The sequence below is a fragment of the Osmia lignaria genome, chromosome 1, assembly GCF_051020975.1.
Source record: "Osmia lignaria lignaria isolate PbOS001 chromosome 1, iyOsmLign1, whole genome shotgun sequence".
NCBI lineage: Eukaryota > Metazoa > Arthropoda > Insecta > Hymenoptera > Megachilidae > Osmia > Osmia lignaria.
Genome location: NC_135032.1, coordinates 6,796,014 through 6,813,542, shown reverse-complemented (window position 1 = coordinate 6,813,542; position 17,529 = coordinate 6,796,014). Strand labels below are relative to the sequence as shown.

The 17,529-nt window shown below is 41.8% G+C and overlaps 1 protein-coding gene across 1 annotated transcript; it reads left to right on the top strand.

The window, feature by feature from the left end:
* Window positions 1–13,156: 13,156 nt before the first annotated feature.
* LOC143305346 (uncharacterized) lies at window positions 13,157–14,239 on the top strand. The gene has a single exon (XM_076688428.1). It carries the CDS (start codon window positions 13,157–13,159, stop codon window positions 14,237–14,239), a length of 1,083 nt encoding a protein of 360 aa, XP_076544543.1.
* The last annotated feature ends 3,290 nt before the right edge of the window (window positions 14,240–17,529 follow it).

Sequence of the window (17,529 nt, the reverse complement as noted above, 5' to 3'; positions counted from 1 at the left end):
TATGATATTTTTTGATCAGATGCGTAGTTTTCGAGATATATCAAGATATTTAAAAGTTCCGAAGCCGCACCAACATAATAGAGATACGGAAACACCGTGGCCCCTTTCTGTGAGATAACTCTGCACTATTGCGAGCTGCAAATGCCAGGTCCAGCTTAGCTGTGCAGGAGAAGCACAACAAGAACAAGAAATATCTCGGAATATGTCCGTCAGGCTCCTTCCCTTGAGTTAAATCTGCAAATATCTCGGAAACGATGCGAGCTATGGCAAAATATCAAGGGACCTTTTTTGTAGAGAATTAAGTTTCCTACTTTTTATGTTCTATGATATTTTTCGATCAGATGCGTAGTTCCCGAGATATATCAAGATATTTAAAAGTTCCGAAGCCTCTTCAACATAATAGAGATACAGAAACACCGTGGCCCCTTTCTGTGAGATAACTCTGCACTATTGCGAGCTGCAAATGCGAGTTCCAGCTTAGCTGTGCAGAAGAAGAACAACAAGAAGAAGGAATATCTCGAAACACGTCCGTCAGGCCCCTTCCCTTGACATAAATCTGCAAATATCTTGGAAACGATGCGAGCTATGGAAAAATGTTCAGACCTTTTTTGTAGGAAATTTAGTTTCCTACTATTTATGTCCTTTGATATTTTTTGATCAGATGCGAAGCTTTCGAGATATATCGAGATATTTAAAAGTTCCGAAGCCGCACCAACATAATAAAGATACAGAAACACCGTGGCCCCTTTCTTTGAGATAACTCTGCACTATTCCGAGCTGCAAATGCCACTTCCAGCTTAGCTGTGCAGAAGAAGAACAACAAGAAGAAGAAATATCTCGAAATATGTCCGTCAGGCCCCTTCCCTTGAACTACATCTGCAAATATCTTCGAAACGATGCGAGCTATGTCAAAATCTTAAGAGACGTTTTTTGTAGGAGATTAGGTTTCCTACCATTTATGTTCTATGATATTTTTTTATCAGATGCGTAGTTTTCGAGATATATCGAGATATTTAAAAGTTCCGAAGCCGCACCAACATAATAAAGATACAGAAACACCGTGGCCCCTTTCTTTGAGATAACTCTGCACTATGCCGTGCTGCAAATGCCACTTCCGGCTTAGCTGTGCGGAAGAAGAACAACAAGAAGAAGGAGTATCTCGAAACACGTCCGTCAGGCCCCTTCCCTTGACATAAATCTGCAAATATCTTGGAAACGATGCGAGCTATGGCAAAATGTTCAGACCTTTTTTGTAGGAAATTTAGTTTCCTACTATTTATGTCCTTTGATATTTTTTGATCAGATGCGAAGCTTTCGAGATATATCGAGATATTTAAAAGTTCCGAAGCCGCACCAACATAATAAAGATACAGAAACACCGTGGCCCCTTTCTTTGAGATAACTCTGCACTATTCCGAGCTGCAAATGCCACTTCCAGCTTAGCTGTGCGGAAGAAGAACAACAAGAAGAAGAAATATCTCGGAATATCTCCGTCAGGCCCCGTCCCTTGAGCTAAATCTGCAAATATATCGGAAACGATGCGAGCTATGGCAAAATGTTAAGAGACCTTTTTTGTAGAGAATTAAGTTTCCTACTTTTTACGTTCTATGATATTTTTGGATCAGATGCGTAGTTCTCGAGATATATTAAGATATTTAAAAGTTCCGAAGTCGCACCAACATAATAGAGATACAGAAACACCGTGGCCCCTTTCTGCGAGATAACTCCGCACTATTGCGAGCTGCAAATGCCAGGTCCAGCTTAGCTGTACAGAAGAAGCACAACAAGAACAAGAAATATCTCGGAATATGTCCGTCAGGCCCCTTCCCTTGAGCTATATCTGCAAATATCTCGGAAACCATGCGAGCTATGGCAAAATCTTAAGAACACTTTTTTGTAGGAAATTAAGTGTCCTACTATTTATGTTCTATGAAATTTTTTGATCAAATGCGTAGTTTTCGAGATATATCGAGATATTTAAAAGTTCCGAAGCCGCACCAACATAATAAAGATACAGAAACCCAGTGGCCCCTTTCTTTCAGATAACTCTGCACTATTCCAAGCTGCAAATGCCACTTCCAGCTTCGCTGTGCAGAAGAAGAACAACAAGAAGAAGAAATATCTCGGAATATGTCCGTGACGCCCCTTTCCTTGAGCTAAATCTGCAAATATCTCGGAAACGATGCGAGCTATGGCAAAATGTTCAGAGACCTTTTTTGTAGGAAATTGAGTTGCCTACTATTTATGTTGTATGATATTCTTTGATCAGATGCGTAGTTTTCCAGATATAGCGAGATATTTAAAAGTTCCGAAGCCGCACCAACATAATAAAGATACAGAAACACCGTGGCCCCTTTCTTTGAGTTAACTCTGCACTACTGCGAGCTGCAAATGCGAGTTCCAGCTTAGCTGTGCAGAAGAAGAACAACAAGAAGAAGAAATATCTCGGAATATGTCCGTGAGGCCCCTTTCCTTGAGCTATATCTGCAAATATCTCGGAAACGATGCGAGCTATGGCAAAATCTTCAGAATCCTTTTTTGTAGGAAATTAAGTGTCCTACTATTTATGTTCTATGAAATTTTTTGATCAAATGCGTAGTTTTCGAGATATATCGAGATACTTAAAAGTTCCGCAGCCGCACCAACATAATAAAGATACATAAACACCGTGCCCACTTTCTTTGAGATAACTCTGCACTATTCCGAGCTGCAAATGCCATTACCAGCTCAGCTGTGCAGAAGAAGAACAACAAGAAGAAGAAATATCTCGAAATAAGTCCGTCAGGCCCCTTCCCTGGAGGTATATCTGCAAATATCTCGGAAACGATGCGAGCTATGGCAAAATGATAAGAGACCTTTTTTGTAGAGAATTAAGTTTCCTACTTTTTATGTTCTATGATATTTTTTGATCAGATGTGTAGTTTTCGAGATGTATGGAGATATTTAAAAGTTCCGAAGCCGCACCAACATAATAGAGATACAGAAACACCGTGGCCCCTTTCTTTGAGATAACTCTGCACTACTGCGAGCTGCAAATGCGAGTTCCAGCTTAGCTGTGCAGAAGAAGAACAACAAGAACAAGAAATATCTCGGGATATGTCCGTGAGGCCCCTTTCCTTGAGATAAATCTGCAAATATATCGGAAACGATGCGAGCTATGGCAAAATGTTAAGAAACCTTTTTTGTAGAGAATTAAGTTTCCTACTTTTTATGTTCTATGATATTTTTTGATCAGATGCGTAGTTTTCGAGATATATCAAGATATTTAAAAGTTCCGAAGCCGCACCAACATAATAGAGATACGGAAACACCGTGGCCCCTTTCTGTGAGATAACTCTGCACTATTGCGAGCTGCAAATGCCAGGTCCAGCTTAGCTGTGCAGGAGAAGCACAACAAGAACAAGAAATATCTCGGAATATGTCCGTCAGGCTCCTTCCCTTGAGCTAAATCTGCAAATATCTCGGAAACGATGCGAGCTATGGCAAAATATCAAGGGACCTTTTTTGTAGAGAATTAAGTTTCCTACTTTTTATGTTCTATGATATTTTTCGATCAGATGCGTAGTTCCCGAGATATATCAAGATATTTAAAAGTTCCGAAGCCTCTTCAACATAATAGAGATACAGAGACACCGTGGCCCCTTTCTGTGAGATAACTCTGCACTATTGCGAGCTGCAAATGCGAGTTCCAGCTTAGCTGTGCAGAAGAAGAACAACAAGAAGAAGGAATATCTCGAAACACGTCCGTCAGGCCCCTTCCCTTGACATAAATCTGCAAATATCTTGGAAACGATGCGAGCTATGGAAAAATGTTCAGACCTTTTTTGTAGGAAATTTAGTTTCCTACTATTTATGTCCTTTGATATTTTTTGATCAGATGCGAAGCTTTCGAGATATATCGAGATATTTAAAAGTTCCGAAGCCGCACCAACATAATAAAGATACAGAAACACCGTGGCCCCTTTCTTTGAGATAACTCTGCACTATTCCGAGCTGCAAATGCCACTTCCAGCTTAGCTGTGCAGAAGAAGAACAACAAGAAGAAGAAATATCTCGAAATATGTCCGTCAGGCCCCTTCCCTTGAACTACATCTGCAAATATCTTCGAAACGATGCGAGCTATGTCAAAATCTTAAGAGACGTTTTTTGTAGGAGATTAGGTTTCCTACCATTTATGTTCTATGATATTTTTTTATCAGATGCGTAGTTTTCGAGATATATCGAGATATTTAAAAGTTCCGAAGCCGCACCAACATAATAAAGATACAGAAACACCGTGGCCCCATTCTTTGAGATAACTCTGCACTATGCCGTGCTGCAAATGCCACTTCCGGCTTAGCTGTGCGGAAGAAGAACAACAAGAAGAAGGAATATCTCGAAACACGTCCGTCAGGCCCCTTCCCTTGACATAAATCTGCAAATATCTTGGAAACGATGCGAGCTATGGCAAAATGTTCAGACCTTTTTTGTAGGAAATTTAGTTTCCTACTATTTATGTCCTTTGATATTTTTTGATCAGATGCGAAGCTTTCGAGATATATCGAGATATTTAAAAGTTCCGAAGCCGCACCAACATAATAAAGATACAGAAACACCGTGGCCCCTTTCTTTGAGATAACTCTGCACTATTCCGAGCTGCAAATGCCACTTCCAGCTTAGCTGTGCGGAAGAAGAACAACAAGAAGAAGAAATATCTCGGAATATCTCCGTCAGGCCCCGTCCCTTGAGCTAAATCTGCAAATATATCGGAAACGATGCGAGCTATGGCAAAATGTTAAGAGACCTTTTTTGTAGAGAATTAAGTGTCCTACTATTTATGTTCTATGAAATTTTTTGATCAAATGCGTAGTTTTCGAGATATATCGAGATATTTAAAAGTTCCGAAGCCGCACCAACATAATAAAGATACAGAAACCCAGTGGCCCCTTTCTTTCAGATAACTCTGCACTATTCCAAGCTGCAAATGCCACTTCCAGCTTCGCTGTGCAGAAGAAGAACAACAAGAAGAAGAAATATCTCGGAATATGTCCGTGACGCCCCTTTCCTTGAGCTAAATCTGCAAATATCTCGGAAACGATGCGAGCTATGGCAAAATGTTCAGAGACCTTTTTTGTAGGAAATTGAGTTGCCTACTATTTATGTTGTATGATATTCTTTGATCAGATGCGTAGTTTTCCAGATATAGCGAGATATTTAAAAGTTCCGAAGCCGCACCAACATAATAAAGATACAGAAACACCGTGGCCCCTTTCTTTGAGTTAACTCTGCACTACTGCGAGCTGCAAATGCGAGTTCCAGCTTAGCTGTGCAGAAGCAGAACAACAAGAAGAAGAAATATCTCGGAATATGTCCGTGAGGCCCCTTTCCTTGAGCTATATCTGCAAATATCTCGGAAACGATGCGAGCTATGGCAAAATCTTCAGAATCCTTTTTTGTAGGAAATTAAGTGTCCTACTATTTATGTTCTATGAAATTTTTTGATCAAATGCGTAGTTTTCGAGATATATCGAGATACTTAAAAGTTCCGCAGCCGCACCAACATAATAAAGATACATAAACACCGTGCCCCCTTTCTGTGAGATAACTCTGCACTATTGCGAGCTGCAAATGCCATTACCAGCTCAGCTGTGCAGAAGAAGAACAACAAGAAGAAGAAATATCTCGAAATAAGTCCGTCAGGCCCCTTCCCTGGAGGTATATCTGCAAATATCTCGGAAACGATGCGAGCTATGGCAAAATCATAAGAGACCTTTTTTGTAGAGAATTAAGTTTCCTACTTTTTATGTTCTATGATATTTTTTGATCAGATGTGTAGTTTTCGAGATGTATGGAGATATTTAAAAGTTCCGAAGCCGCACCAACATAATAGAGATACAGAAACACCGTGGCCCCTTTCTTTGAGATAACTCTGCACTATTGCGAGCTGGAAATGCCACTTCCAGTTTAGCTGTGCAGAAGAAGAACAACAAGAAGAAGAAATATCTCGAAATATGTCCGTCAGGCCACTTCCTTTGAGCTAATTCAGCAAATATTTCGGAAACGATGCGGGCTATGGTAAAATGATAAGAGACCTTTTTTGTAGAGAATTAAGTTTCCTACTATTTATGTTCTATGATATTCTTTGATCAGATGCGTAGTTTTCCAGATATAGCGAGATATTTAAAAGTTCCGAAGCCGCACCAACATAATAAAGATACAGAAACACCGTGGCCCCTTTCCTTTAATTAACTCCGCACTATTGCGAGCTGCAAATGCCAGGTCCAGCTTAGCTGTACAGAAGAAGCACAACAAGAACAAGAAATATCTCGGACTATGTCCGGCAGGCCCCTTCCCTTGAGCTAAATCTGCAAATATCTCGGAAACGATGCGAGCTATGGCAAAATGTTGACAGACCTTTTTGGAGGAAATTAAGTTTCCTACTATTTATGTTCTATGATATTTTTTGATTAGATGCGTAGTTTTCGAGATATATCGACATATTTAAAAGTTCCGAAGCAGCACCAACATAATAAAATTACAGAAACACCGTGGCCCCTTCCTTTGAGACAACTCTGCACTATTGCGAGTTGGAAATGCCACTTCCAGTTTACCTGTGCAGAAGAAGAACAACAAGAAGAAGAAATATCTCCAAATATGTCCGTCAGGCCCCTTCCCTTGAGCTAAATCTGCAAATATCTCGGAAACGATGCGAGCTATGGCAAAATATTCAGAGACCTTTTTTGTAGGAAATTATGTTTCCTACTATTTATGTTCTATGATATTTTTTGATCAGATGCGTAGTTTTCGAGATATGTCGAGATATTTAAAGGTTCCGAAGCCGCACCAACATAATAAAGATACATAAACACCGTGGCCTCTTTCTTTGAGATAACTCTGCACTACTCCGAGCTGCAAATGCCACTTCCAGCTTAGCTGTGCAGAAGAAGAACAACAAGAAGAAGAAATATCTCGAAATATGTCCGTCGGGCCCCTTCCCTTGAGATAAATCTGTAAATATCTCGGAAACGAAGCGAGCTATGGCAAAATGTTAAGGGACCTTTTTTGTAGACAATTAAGTTTCCTACTTTTTATGTTTTATGATATTTTTTGATCAGATGCGTAGTTTTCGAGATATGTCGAGATATTTAAAAGTTCCGAAGCCGCACCAACATAATAAAGTGGCCCCTTTCTTTGAGATAACTCTGCACTATTGCGAGCTGCAAATGCCAGTTCCAGCTTAGCTGTGCAGAAGAAGCACAACAAGAACAAGAAATATCTCGGAATATGTCCGTCGGGCCCCTTCCCTTGAGATAAATCTGCAAATATCTCGGAAACGATGCGAGCTATGGCAAAATGTTAAGAGACCTTTTTTGTAGCGAATTAAGTTTCCTACTTTCTATGTTCTATGATATTTTTTGATCAGATGCGTAGTTCTCGAGATATATCAAGATATTTAAAAGTTCCGAAGCCGCACCAACATAATAGAAATACGGAAACACCGTTGCCCCTTTCTTTGAGATATCTCTGCACTATTCCGAGCTGCAAATGCCACTTCCAGCTTAACTGTGCAGAAGAAGAACAACAAGCAGAGGAAATATCTCGCAATATGTCCGTGAGGCCCCTTTCCTCGAGCTATATCTGCAAATATCTCGGAAACGATGCGAACTATGGCAAAATGTTGTGGGACCTTTATTGTAGGAACTTAAGTTTCCTACTATTGATGTTCTATGATATTTTTTCATCAGATGCGTAGTTTTCGAGATACATCGAGATATTTAAAAGTTCCGAATCCGCACAAACATAACAGAGATACAGAAACACCGTGGCCCCTTTCTTTGAGATAGCTCTGCACTATTACGAGCTGCAAATGCCACTTCCAGCTTAGCTGTGCAGAAGAGGAACAACAAGAACAAGAAATATCTCGGAATATGTCCTTCAGGCCCCTTCCCTTGAGCTAAATCTGCAAATATCTCGGAAACGATGCGAGCTATGGCAAAATGTTAAGAGACCTTTTTTGTAGAGAATTAAGTTTCCTACTTTTTACGTTCTATGATATTTTTTGAGCAGATGCGTAGTTCTCGAGATATATCAAGATATTTAAAAGTTCCGAATCGGCACTAACATAATAGAGATACAGAAACACCGTGTCCCCTTTCTGCGAGATAATTCTGCACTATTGCGAGCTGCAAATGCCAGGTCCAGCTTAGCTGTGCAGAAGAAGCACAACAAGAACAAGAAATATCTCGGAATATGTCCGTCAGGCCCCTTCCCTTGAGCTAAATCTGCAAATATTTCGGAAACGATGCGAGATATGGCAAAATGTTAAGAGACCTTTTTTGTAGCGAATTAAGTTTCCTACTTTTTATGCTCTAAGATATTTTTTGATCAGACGCGTAGTTCTCGAGATATATCAAGATATTTAAAAGTTCCGAAGCCGCACCAACATAATAGAGATACGGAAACACCGTGGCCCCTTTCTGTGAGATAGCTCTGCACTATTGCGAGCTGCAAATGCCAGTTCCAGCTTAGCTGTGCAGAAGAAGCACAACAAGAACAAGAAATATCTCGGAATATGTCCGTCAGGCCCCTTCCCTTGAGCTAAATCTGCAAATATCTCGGAAACGATGCGAGCTATGGCAAAATGTTCACAGACCTTTTTTGTAGAGAATTAAGTTTCCTACTTTTTACGTTCTATGATATTTTTTGATCAGATGCGTAGTTTTCGAGATTTATCAAGATATTTAAAAGTTCCGAAGCCGCACCAACATAATAGCGATACGGAAACACCGTGGCCCCTTTCTGTGAGATAACTCTGCACTATTGCGAGCTGCAAATGCCAGGTCCAGCTTAGCTGTGCAGAAGAAGCACAACAAGATCAAGAAATATCTCGGAATATGTCCGTCAGGCCCTTTCCCTTGAGCTAAATCTGCAAATATCTCGGAAACGATGTGAGCTATGGCAAAATGTTAAGAGACCTTTTTTGTAGAGGATTAAGTTTCCTACTTTTTACGTTCTATGATATTTTTTGATCAGATGCGTAGTTTTCGAGATATATCAAGATATTTAAAAGTTCCGAAGCCGCACCAACATCATAGAGATACAGAAACACCGAGGCCCCATTCTGCGAGATAACTCTGCACTATTGCGAGCAGCAAATGCCAGGTCCAGCTTAGCTGTGCAGAAGAAGCACAACAAGAACAAGAAATATCTCGGAATATGTCCGTCAGGCCCCTTCCCTTGAGCTAAATCTGCAAATATTTCGGAAACGATGCGAGATATGGCAAAATGTTAAGAGACCTTTTTTGTAGCGAATTAAGTTTCCTACTTTTTATGCTCTATGATATTTTTTGATCAGACGCGTAGTTCTCGAGATATATCAAGATATTTAAAAGTTCCGAAGCCGCACCAACATAATAGAGATACGGAAACACCGTGGCCCCTTTCTGTGAGATAGCTCTGCACTATTGCGAGCTGCAAATGCCAGTTCCAGCTTAGCTGTGCAGAAGAAGCACAACAAGAACAAGAAATATCTCGGAATATGTCCGTCAGGCCCCTTCCCTTGAGCTAAATCTGCAAATATCACGGAAACGATGCGAGCTATGGCAAAATGTTCACAGACCTTTTTTGTAGAGAATTAAGTTTCCTACTTTTTACGTTCTATGATATTTTTTGATCAGATGCGTAGTTTTCGAGATTTATCAAGATATTTAAAAGTTCCGAAGCCGCACCAACATAATAGAGATACAGAAACACCGTGGCCCCTTTCTGTGAGATAACTCTGCACTATTGCGAGCTGCAAATGCCAGGTCCAGCTTAGCTGTGCAGAAGAAGCACAACAAGAACAAGAAATATCTCGGAATATGTCCGTCAGGCCCCTTCCCTTGAGCTAAATCTGCAAATATCTCGGAAACGATGCGAGCTATGGCAAAATGTTAAGAGCCCTTTTTTTGTAGCGAATTAAGTTTCCTACTTTTTATGTTCTATGATATTTTTTGATCAGATGCGTAGTTTTCGAGATTTATCAAGATATTTAAAAGTTCCGAAGCCGCACCAACATAATAGAGATACGGAAACACCGTGGCCCCTTTCTGTGAGATAACTCTGCACTATTGCGAGCTGCAAATGCCAGTTCCAGCTTAGCTGTGCAGAAGAAGCACAACAAGAACAAGAAATATCTCGGAATATGTCCGTCGGGCCCCTTCCCTTGAGATAAATCTGCAAATATCTCGGAAACGATGCGAGCTATGGCAAAATGTTAAGAGACCTTTTTTGTAGCGAATTAAGTTACCTACTTTCTATGTTCTATGATATTTTTTGATCAGATGCGTAGTTCTCGAGATATCTCAAGGCATTTAAAAGATCCGAAGCCGCACCAACATAATAGAGATACGGAAACACCGTGGCCCCTTTCTGTGAGATAACTCTGTACTATTGCGAGCTGCAAATGCCAGGTCCAGCTTAGCTGTGCAGAAGAAGCACAACAAGAACAAGAAATATCTCGGAATATGTCCGTCGGGCCCCTTCCCTTGAGATAAATCTGCAAATATCTCGGAAACGATGCGAGCTATGGCAAAATGTTAAGAGACCTTTTTTGTAGCGAATTAAGTTTCCTACTTTCTATGTTCTATGATATTTTTTGATCAGATGCGTAGTTCTCGAGATATATCGAGATATTTAAAGGTTCCGAAGCCGCACCAACATAATAGAGATACAGAAACACCGTGGCCCCTTTCTGTGAGATAACTCTGCACTATTGCGATCTGCAAATGCCAGTTCCAGCTTCGCTGTGCAGAAGAAGCACAACAAGAACAAGAAATATCTCGGAATATGTCCGTCAGGCCCCTTCCCCTGAGTTAAATCTGCAAATATCTCGGAAACGATGCGAGCTATCGCAAAATGTTAAGAGACCTTTTTTGTAGGAAATTAAGTTTCCTACTATTTACGTTCTATGATATTTTTTGACCAGATGCGTAGTTTTCGAGATATATCGAGATACTTAAAAGTTCCGAAGCCGCACCAACATAATAAACATACAGAAACACCGTGGCCCCTTTCTTTGAGATGTCTCTGCACTATTCCGAGCTGCAAATGCCACTTCCAGCTTAACTGTGCAGAAGAAGAACAACAAGCAGAGGAAATATCTCGAAATATGTTCGTCAGGCCCCTTCCCTTCACAGATCCCTTCCCTTCCCATCACAGACGGTAGACCGCCAGGCCGCTGTGATAGTAAATGCTTCTGGCGATGAATTGGACACATGGATGGGAAGCCTTGGGAAGGATGACGTGTTCTCTAGAAAACCCAGGATCTCACGATCCCCACCAGGAATTAGCGCGCTGAGAGACATCGAAAACCCGTTTGAGCGATTGAATTCGGTAGACCTCACTGGAGATGAGGACGAAGAATGCGCCAAGATAGTGGAAACACCAAAAACCCACATGGACAAGGGTAAAAGAACAACAAAGAAGGGGCTGACCCTAGAGGAAAAAATGGACTTTAGCATAAGAACAATATCTAAGATGCTCGAGACCATTATGGAACATAATACAGTGTTAAGAGACCATATCCTAAAGAGCGAGAGCGTAGAGCCGGAAATAAGAGAGGCTTTTATCTCCATGGGATGTTGCCTGGAGGAGGTAATGGATGCGGTCGAAGGAATGAAGGAGGACCGTTCAGAACAAAAAGTGGAAGAAAAAGGGAATAGAAGAAATAGTAGAGGTATACTCACCAGTGATGAAATAATGACGAATCCTAGGAATACTCTAGCGGCGATGGACCTTGGGGTATCTGAAAGAGAAAAAAGAAAAAATTATGCGAGTGTGGCTACGCAAACGGTTGAGGAGAAGGAAAAGGACTTCCCACCGCTCCTGGCCATCAGACAAAAGAGGAAGGAGATCTCCCCTCCCACAGAAAACGCGGGGAAAAAGACCAGGTTCCTCCTCTCAAGCGCAGAAGGGACCCCAGAGGAAAATGTAAGGAGGAAGAAGGGGACACAGGGACCACAAGATCACAGGAATGGGAAACGGTACAAACGAGGAGGAAAAGAAACGACTCTGAAAGGAAGAAAGACAGGGCTGAGGAAACCAAAAAAAGCACGGACGCAAAGGCAAAAGAGGATAGAGCGGGGTTGAAGAGCACGCCCAATAGAAAGCCTACCAAGCCTCAAGCAATAGCGGTTCGGTTTGGTAAAGAGATGTCATTTGCGGATATATTGAAAAAAGTTAAAGGCGCAGCTGGCCCCACTCCTGAGGGCGTGAAGTCCGTAAAACAGACTAGAGCAGGAAATCTACTAATTGAGTTCACCCCAGGGGCAGACCTGGAGGGTTTCAAAAAGAGTATCGACGGGAAACTCGGCCCAGATGTGAAAGTTGCAAGATTACAGCAAAAGATGGATGTGGAACTAAGGGGAGTAGACCCCTCAGTGGAGGAGCAGGAAATATTAGATGCAATGAAAAGGGAACTAGGACACAATGCATTGGATAGCAGGGTAAAAGTCCTCCGGGTTGACCCCAGGCAAAACAAGATTGCGATAATAGAGGGCCCAGCTACTGATATGGCGAAACTAATTAGGAAAGGTAAAATCAAGATAGGGTGGACAATCGTACCAGTAAAGGAGATTCCACGCCTTTTGCGCTGCTACCGCTGCCATGACCTGGGGCATGTGGCTAATAACTGCAAGAGCAACAAGGAAGGCGGGGGGGGGGGGGGGGGGGTACTGCAGGAAATGCGGTAGCCAGGGCCACCAAATGCGCGAATGCACTAAAGAACCTAAGTGCAGGCTGTGCGTTGCAGATAATCTGCCTGAAGAGATGGTTAGACACGGAGCGGCATCAGTCAAGTGTCAGAAATACAAGGAGGCCATGAAAAACAAAAGGGAAAATTAACATTTTGCAAATAAATTTAAATCACTGCAGAACTGCCCACGATTTACTGACGGCGACCACAAACAAATACGATGTCGACCTAGTGGCAGTTTCAGAACCCTATCGTGTGCCGGAAAATTGGTTTAGTGATAGTACAGGGCGGGCCACGATATATGTTACGGATAAAGGTATTGCAAACGGGAGAGAAATATCCCTCATAGTTAGCGGAAATGGTTTTGTCATAATTAAGTATAACGACTTGTTTATTATAGGTGTGTATGCATCACCTAACGTGCATACAAATGAGTTTGAAGCGATGCTAGTCTCGTTGGCTAAGTCGATTAAAACTCTAAAGAGCAACCAAGGCATCATCGTTATGGGGGACTTTAACTCTAGATCCCCACTCTGGGGTTCAGATAAATGGTGCAGTAGGGGTAGGATACTGTTCCAATTCTGCAACTCGGTAGATCTCCTTCCCACCGTCATGAAAGGAGGTGCCACATGTGACCGCGGCAGTGGATCAAAAATTGACATAATGATCTGCAATAAACTAGCCCTACAGGACCTACATGACTCGGTGGTCATAGGAGTTTATTCGGTCTCGGACCATAGGTACCTTCTTCATGCATATCATATGAAGCAAACAGTAGCGGGTGGTACCTCCCCTTTCGAACTAAAGAAAGGAGTGTTGGATGAGAAAAACTTTGTAAAAACCTTCCTCAATAAATACGGTGATGAAAAATACGATAAAATAGCGCGTACCGACACTACCTTGGAGGTGGATAGGTTCGTGGATGGTATAAATAAAATGGTAAACAAACACACCCGATATACAGGTCTAAGCAAAAATAACCGCACACCAGTACCGTGGTGGAATAATGAGATTGCAGAAAAAAGGGCGGCAGCAAACAGAGCTAGGAGAAAATATACTCGAGACAAGGCTAGGACCGACCATGATACCATTGAAATATCATGGAAGGAATTTAAAAGATGCAAATCAGAATTGAACCTGGTAATAAGGAAATCCAAGAGAGATAGCTGGGCCACATTGCTAAAAGAAGTTGACGCCGATATATGGGGCAGACCATATAAACTGGTCACCAGAACTATAAAAAACAAGACAACAAGACCGGATGTCCTAAATGAAAAGGAAGTGGACGAAGTAGTTAAAAAGCTATTTATATTAAATCCGGAGAACGTAAGTGACCAGGAAAATGAAAGTACCTATACAAAAGAAAAAGAGGAAGAATACGTACCTAGAGAAAAAGAAGTCATCACCCGTCCAGGAGATTGCGTCCAAGATGTCCTCGAAGAAGGCCCCCGATCCAGATGGGGTTACCTCAGCGGTGGCAAAGGAGCTAGGCCTAAAAGCATCAAGATGGTTGGCATGCATTTTTAATACCTGTTACACCCGAGGGTATTGGCCAGCAGCATGGAAGACCGGTAGGTTGGTGTTACTGCCTAAGGGGAAGGCGGCCACCGGTGCTGAAAGGGCCTATAGGCCTCTCACGATCATATCATGCATAGCTAAAATCTTTGAGCATGTAGTAAAGGAGAAACTACTGCAGGCACTAAAAGATGAGGATTTTGCACCAAACCAATTTGGCTTTCGGAAGGGCAGCTCAACCTTGGATGCCATGAAAATGGTGATGTCGCATTGCGATAAGGCCAGAAAAGTTAGAAGACACTGCCTCCTGGTGCTGTTGGACGTGAAAAACGCGTTCAACACCATCAGGTGGAGCAGTATTGTAAGAAATATGCGACAGAGAGGCTTCCCGGAAATGCTAATTAACATAGTACGTAGTTACCTGCAGGACAGATGGATTATATACAAGGGTAAGGATACTGACTGCAGGTACCAGGTGTTTGGGGGCGTTCCTCAGGGGTCGGTCATCGGCCCTCTTTTATGGAACCTGGTGTATGACGACCTCCTGAGGATTAGTACAAGAAGGGACGTGCACCTAGTTGGATATGCTGATGACATAGGTGTCATCATAATTGACAAAAATCTAGCTAGGATGACATCAGTGGCCGAGTCTACAATTAGAGAAATGGGGGCGTAGTACGAGAAGGAGGGGCTTAGCCTCGCACACCACAAAACAGAAGCCATCCTGCTTACAGACAGAAAAGTGGCAGGGGGCCTGAAAATAAAGTGTGGGGAACAACAAATTAAGACAGCGCGAAAAGCTAAATACTTGGGGGTCACGTTCGAGATGAGCAGAATATTTAAAATGCACATTATAACTGCCTGTAATAAAGCCCTAAAATACGCAAACACACTGGCACAGCTCATGCCAAACATAAACGGGGCAGGGAATGTGGCCCGCAAATTATATTACAAAGTGGTAGAGTCGGTTGTTCTCTACGCGGCTCCAATCTGGGCTAAGGGACTCGAGAGCACGGGTAATGCAGGTATCCTCCGTAGCACGCAACGTACTGCGTTACTAAGAGTCGCACACGCGTATAGGACGGTGTCTGCTGATGCGTTGTGTGTTATAACGGGGGAGATCCCGATAGAGTTAATTATCCGTGAAAGGGAGGAGATATACAACAAAAAAGAGGAAGAACAGGACAAAGACGGCGAGAGTACAGGGAGAATCAAAGAAAGTGCACGCGCCATCACGATGGAAAGATGGCAGCATAAATGGGAAAATTCAGATAAAGGAAGATGGACTAATAGTCTGATCCCGGTAATAAAGGAGTGGCGCGCCTGGGGGCCCAGTCTTCTTAATTTCCACCTGACCCAGGTGCTGACGGGCCATGGGTGCTTTGGAACCTTTCTCAAGAAAATAAAAAAAGGCGGTCAAAACGGAGCTGACTGCTGGTTTTGTCCAGGATGTGAGGATAACCCAGAACACTTTCTATTTGAGTGTAGTAGATGGAGCAGAGATAGGGCACAGTTGTGCTCCCTCCTACACGCAGAGTTTAACAAAGGTAGTTTCATGAAATTCCTCAAAGAAGAAGCTACGAGAAGTTTTGTAATAGCATACATAACCGCGACCTTGAGGGAGAAAGAAGATTATGAGAGGAAAAGAGCAAGAGAAGGAACAAGAAGAAGAAGAAGAAGAAGAAGAAGAAGAAGAAGAAGAAGGGGTAGAGGTTAAATAAAACATTGAAAGCATGAAAATAATGATGAATGGATGTGCACAATCTATTCTCCGCTTATTTATATAATTATGTATACTATGAAAAAACCTGTATGTTTGTCTGTTTTAATTATTTATTTATATTAGCTAATTTCTACTCACCTCTTAATATGCTCTAGTAATAGCGGTTTGTTCATCCTCACTACCTTTAGACCGGTCTTTTGAGACCCCCTGTATATAGAAAAATTTAGGTACTGCAGAGCAAGTTGATCTTACTTGTGAAACTGTAGACTCCTGAGGGTTAAGCCTTTTGATAAGTTTTTATTATTACTAATTGACAATGTTTGATTTTTAAAAATTGACCATTTACCTTCTTTATAAATGAAACATATAGATTTTATGGTTTTAAGTATCTTATTGGAGGACGGAGGGACACTCCTTTAGTATTTTACGATTTTATGACAAAAACGTACGAGTAAAAGGCTCCCTGATAGGTGATATATGGAGGCCAATAAAGGGCATTGGCCCAGGAAAGACGCGCCCTTTATTAAGGACTAGGGTATGGATAGTTAACCCGCTCTGTCTTGTAGCCGAAAATGTCGTCCCGCCCACGAAGTAATGCTCAATAGCGGTTCCGGGGGCGCGGTTTCTCCGCGACCGGCAGCACGATGGTGAAACCGAGGTGGGTTTTTTAGTGGGTAAGCTACAATTGTAGCAGCCCCACACTCCCGAGCGACCATCAGCTCGCCGTGCGTAAAGCATTTTTCCCCCTCGTAAAAAAAAAAAAAAAAAAAAAATGTTGGTGCGGCTTCGGAACTTTTAAATATCTTGATATATCTCGAGAACTACGCATCTGATTAAAAAATATCATAGAACATAAATAGTAGGAAACTTAATTTCCTACAAAAAAGGTCTCTTAACATTTTGCCATAGCTCGCATCGTTTCTGAGATATTTGCAGATTTAGCTCAAGGGAAGGGGCCTGACCGACATATTCCAAGATATTTCTTGTTCTTGTTGTGCTTCTTCTGCACTGCTAAGCTGGAAGTGGCATTTGCAGCTCGGAATAGTGCAGAGTTATATCAAAGAAAGAGACCACGGTGTTTCTGAATCTTTATTATGTTCGTGCGGCTTCGGAACTTTTAAGTATTTCGATGTATCTCGAAAACTACGCATCTGATCAAAAAATATCATAGAACATCAATAGTAGGAAACTTAATTCTCTACAAAAAAGGTCTCTGAACATTTTGCCATAGCTCGCATTGTTTCCGAGATATTTGCAGATTTAGCTCAAGGGAAGGGGCCTGACGGACATATTCCGAGATATTTCTTGTTCTTGTTGTGCTTCTTCTGCACAGCTAAGCTGGAACTGGCATTTGCAGCTGGCAATAGTGCAGAGTTATCTCACAGAAAGGGGCCACGGTGTTTCGGTATCTCTATTATGTTGGTGCGGCTTCGGAACTTTGAAATATCTTGATATATCTGGAAAACTACGCATCTGATCAAAAAATATCATACAAGATAAATAGCAGGAAACATAATTTCTTACAAAAAAGGTCTCTTAACATTTTGCCATAACTCGCATCGTTTCCGAGATATTTGCA

Excerpts from the sequence above, each read along its gene's own strand:
- LOC143305346 (XM_076688428.1), top strand. The coding sequence starts at position 13,157 with ATGCTAGTCTCGTTGGCTAAGTCGATTAAAACTCTAAAGAGCAACCAA.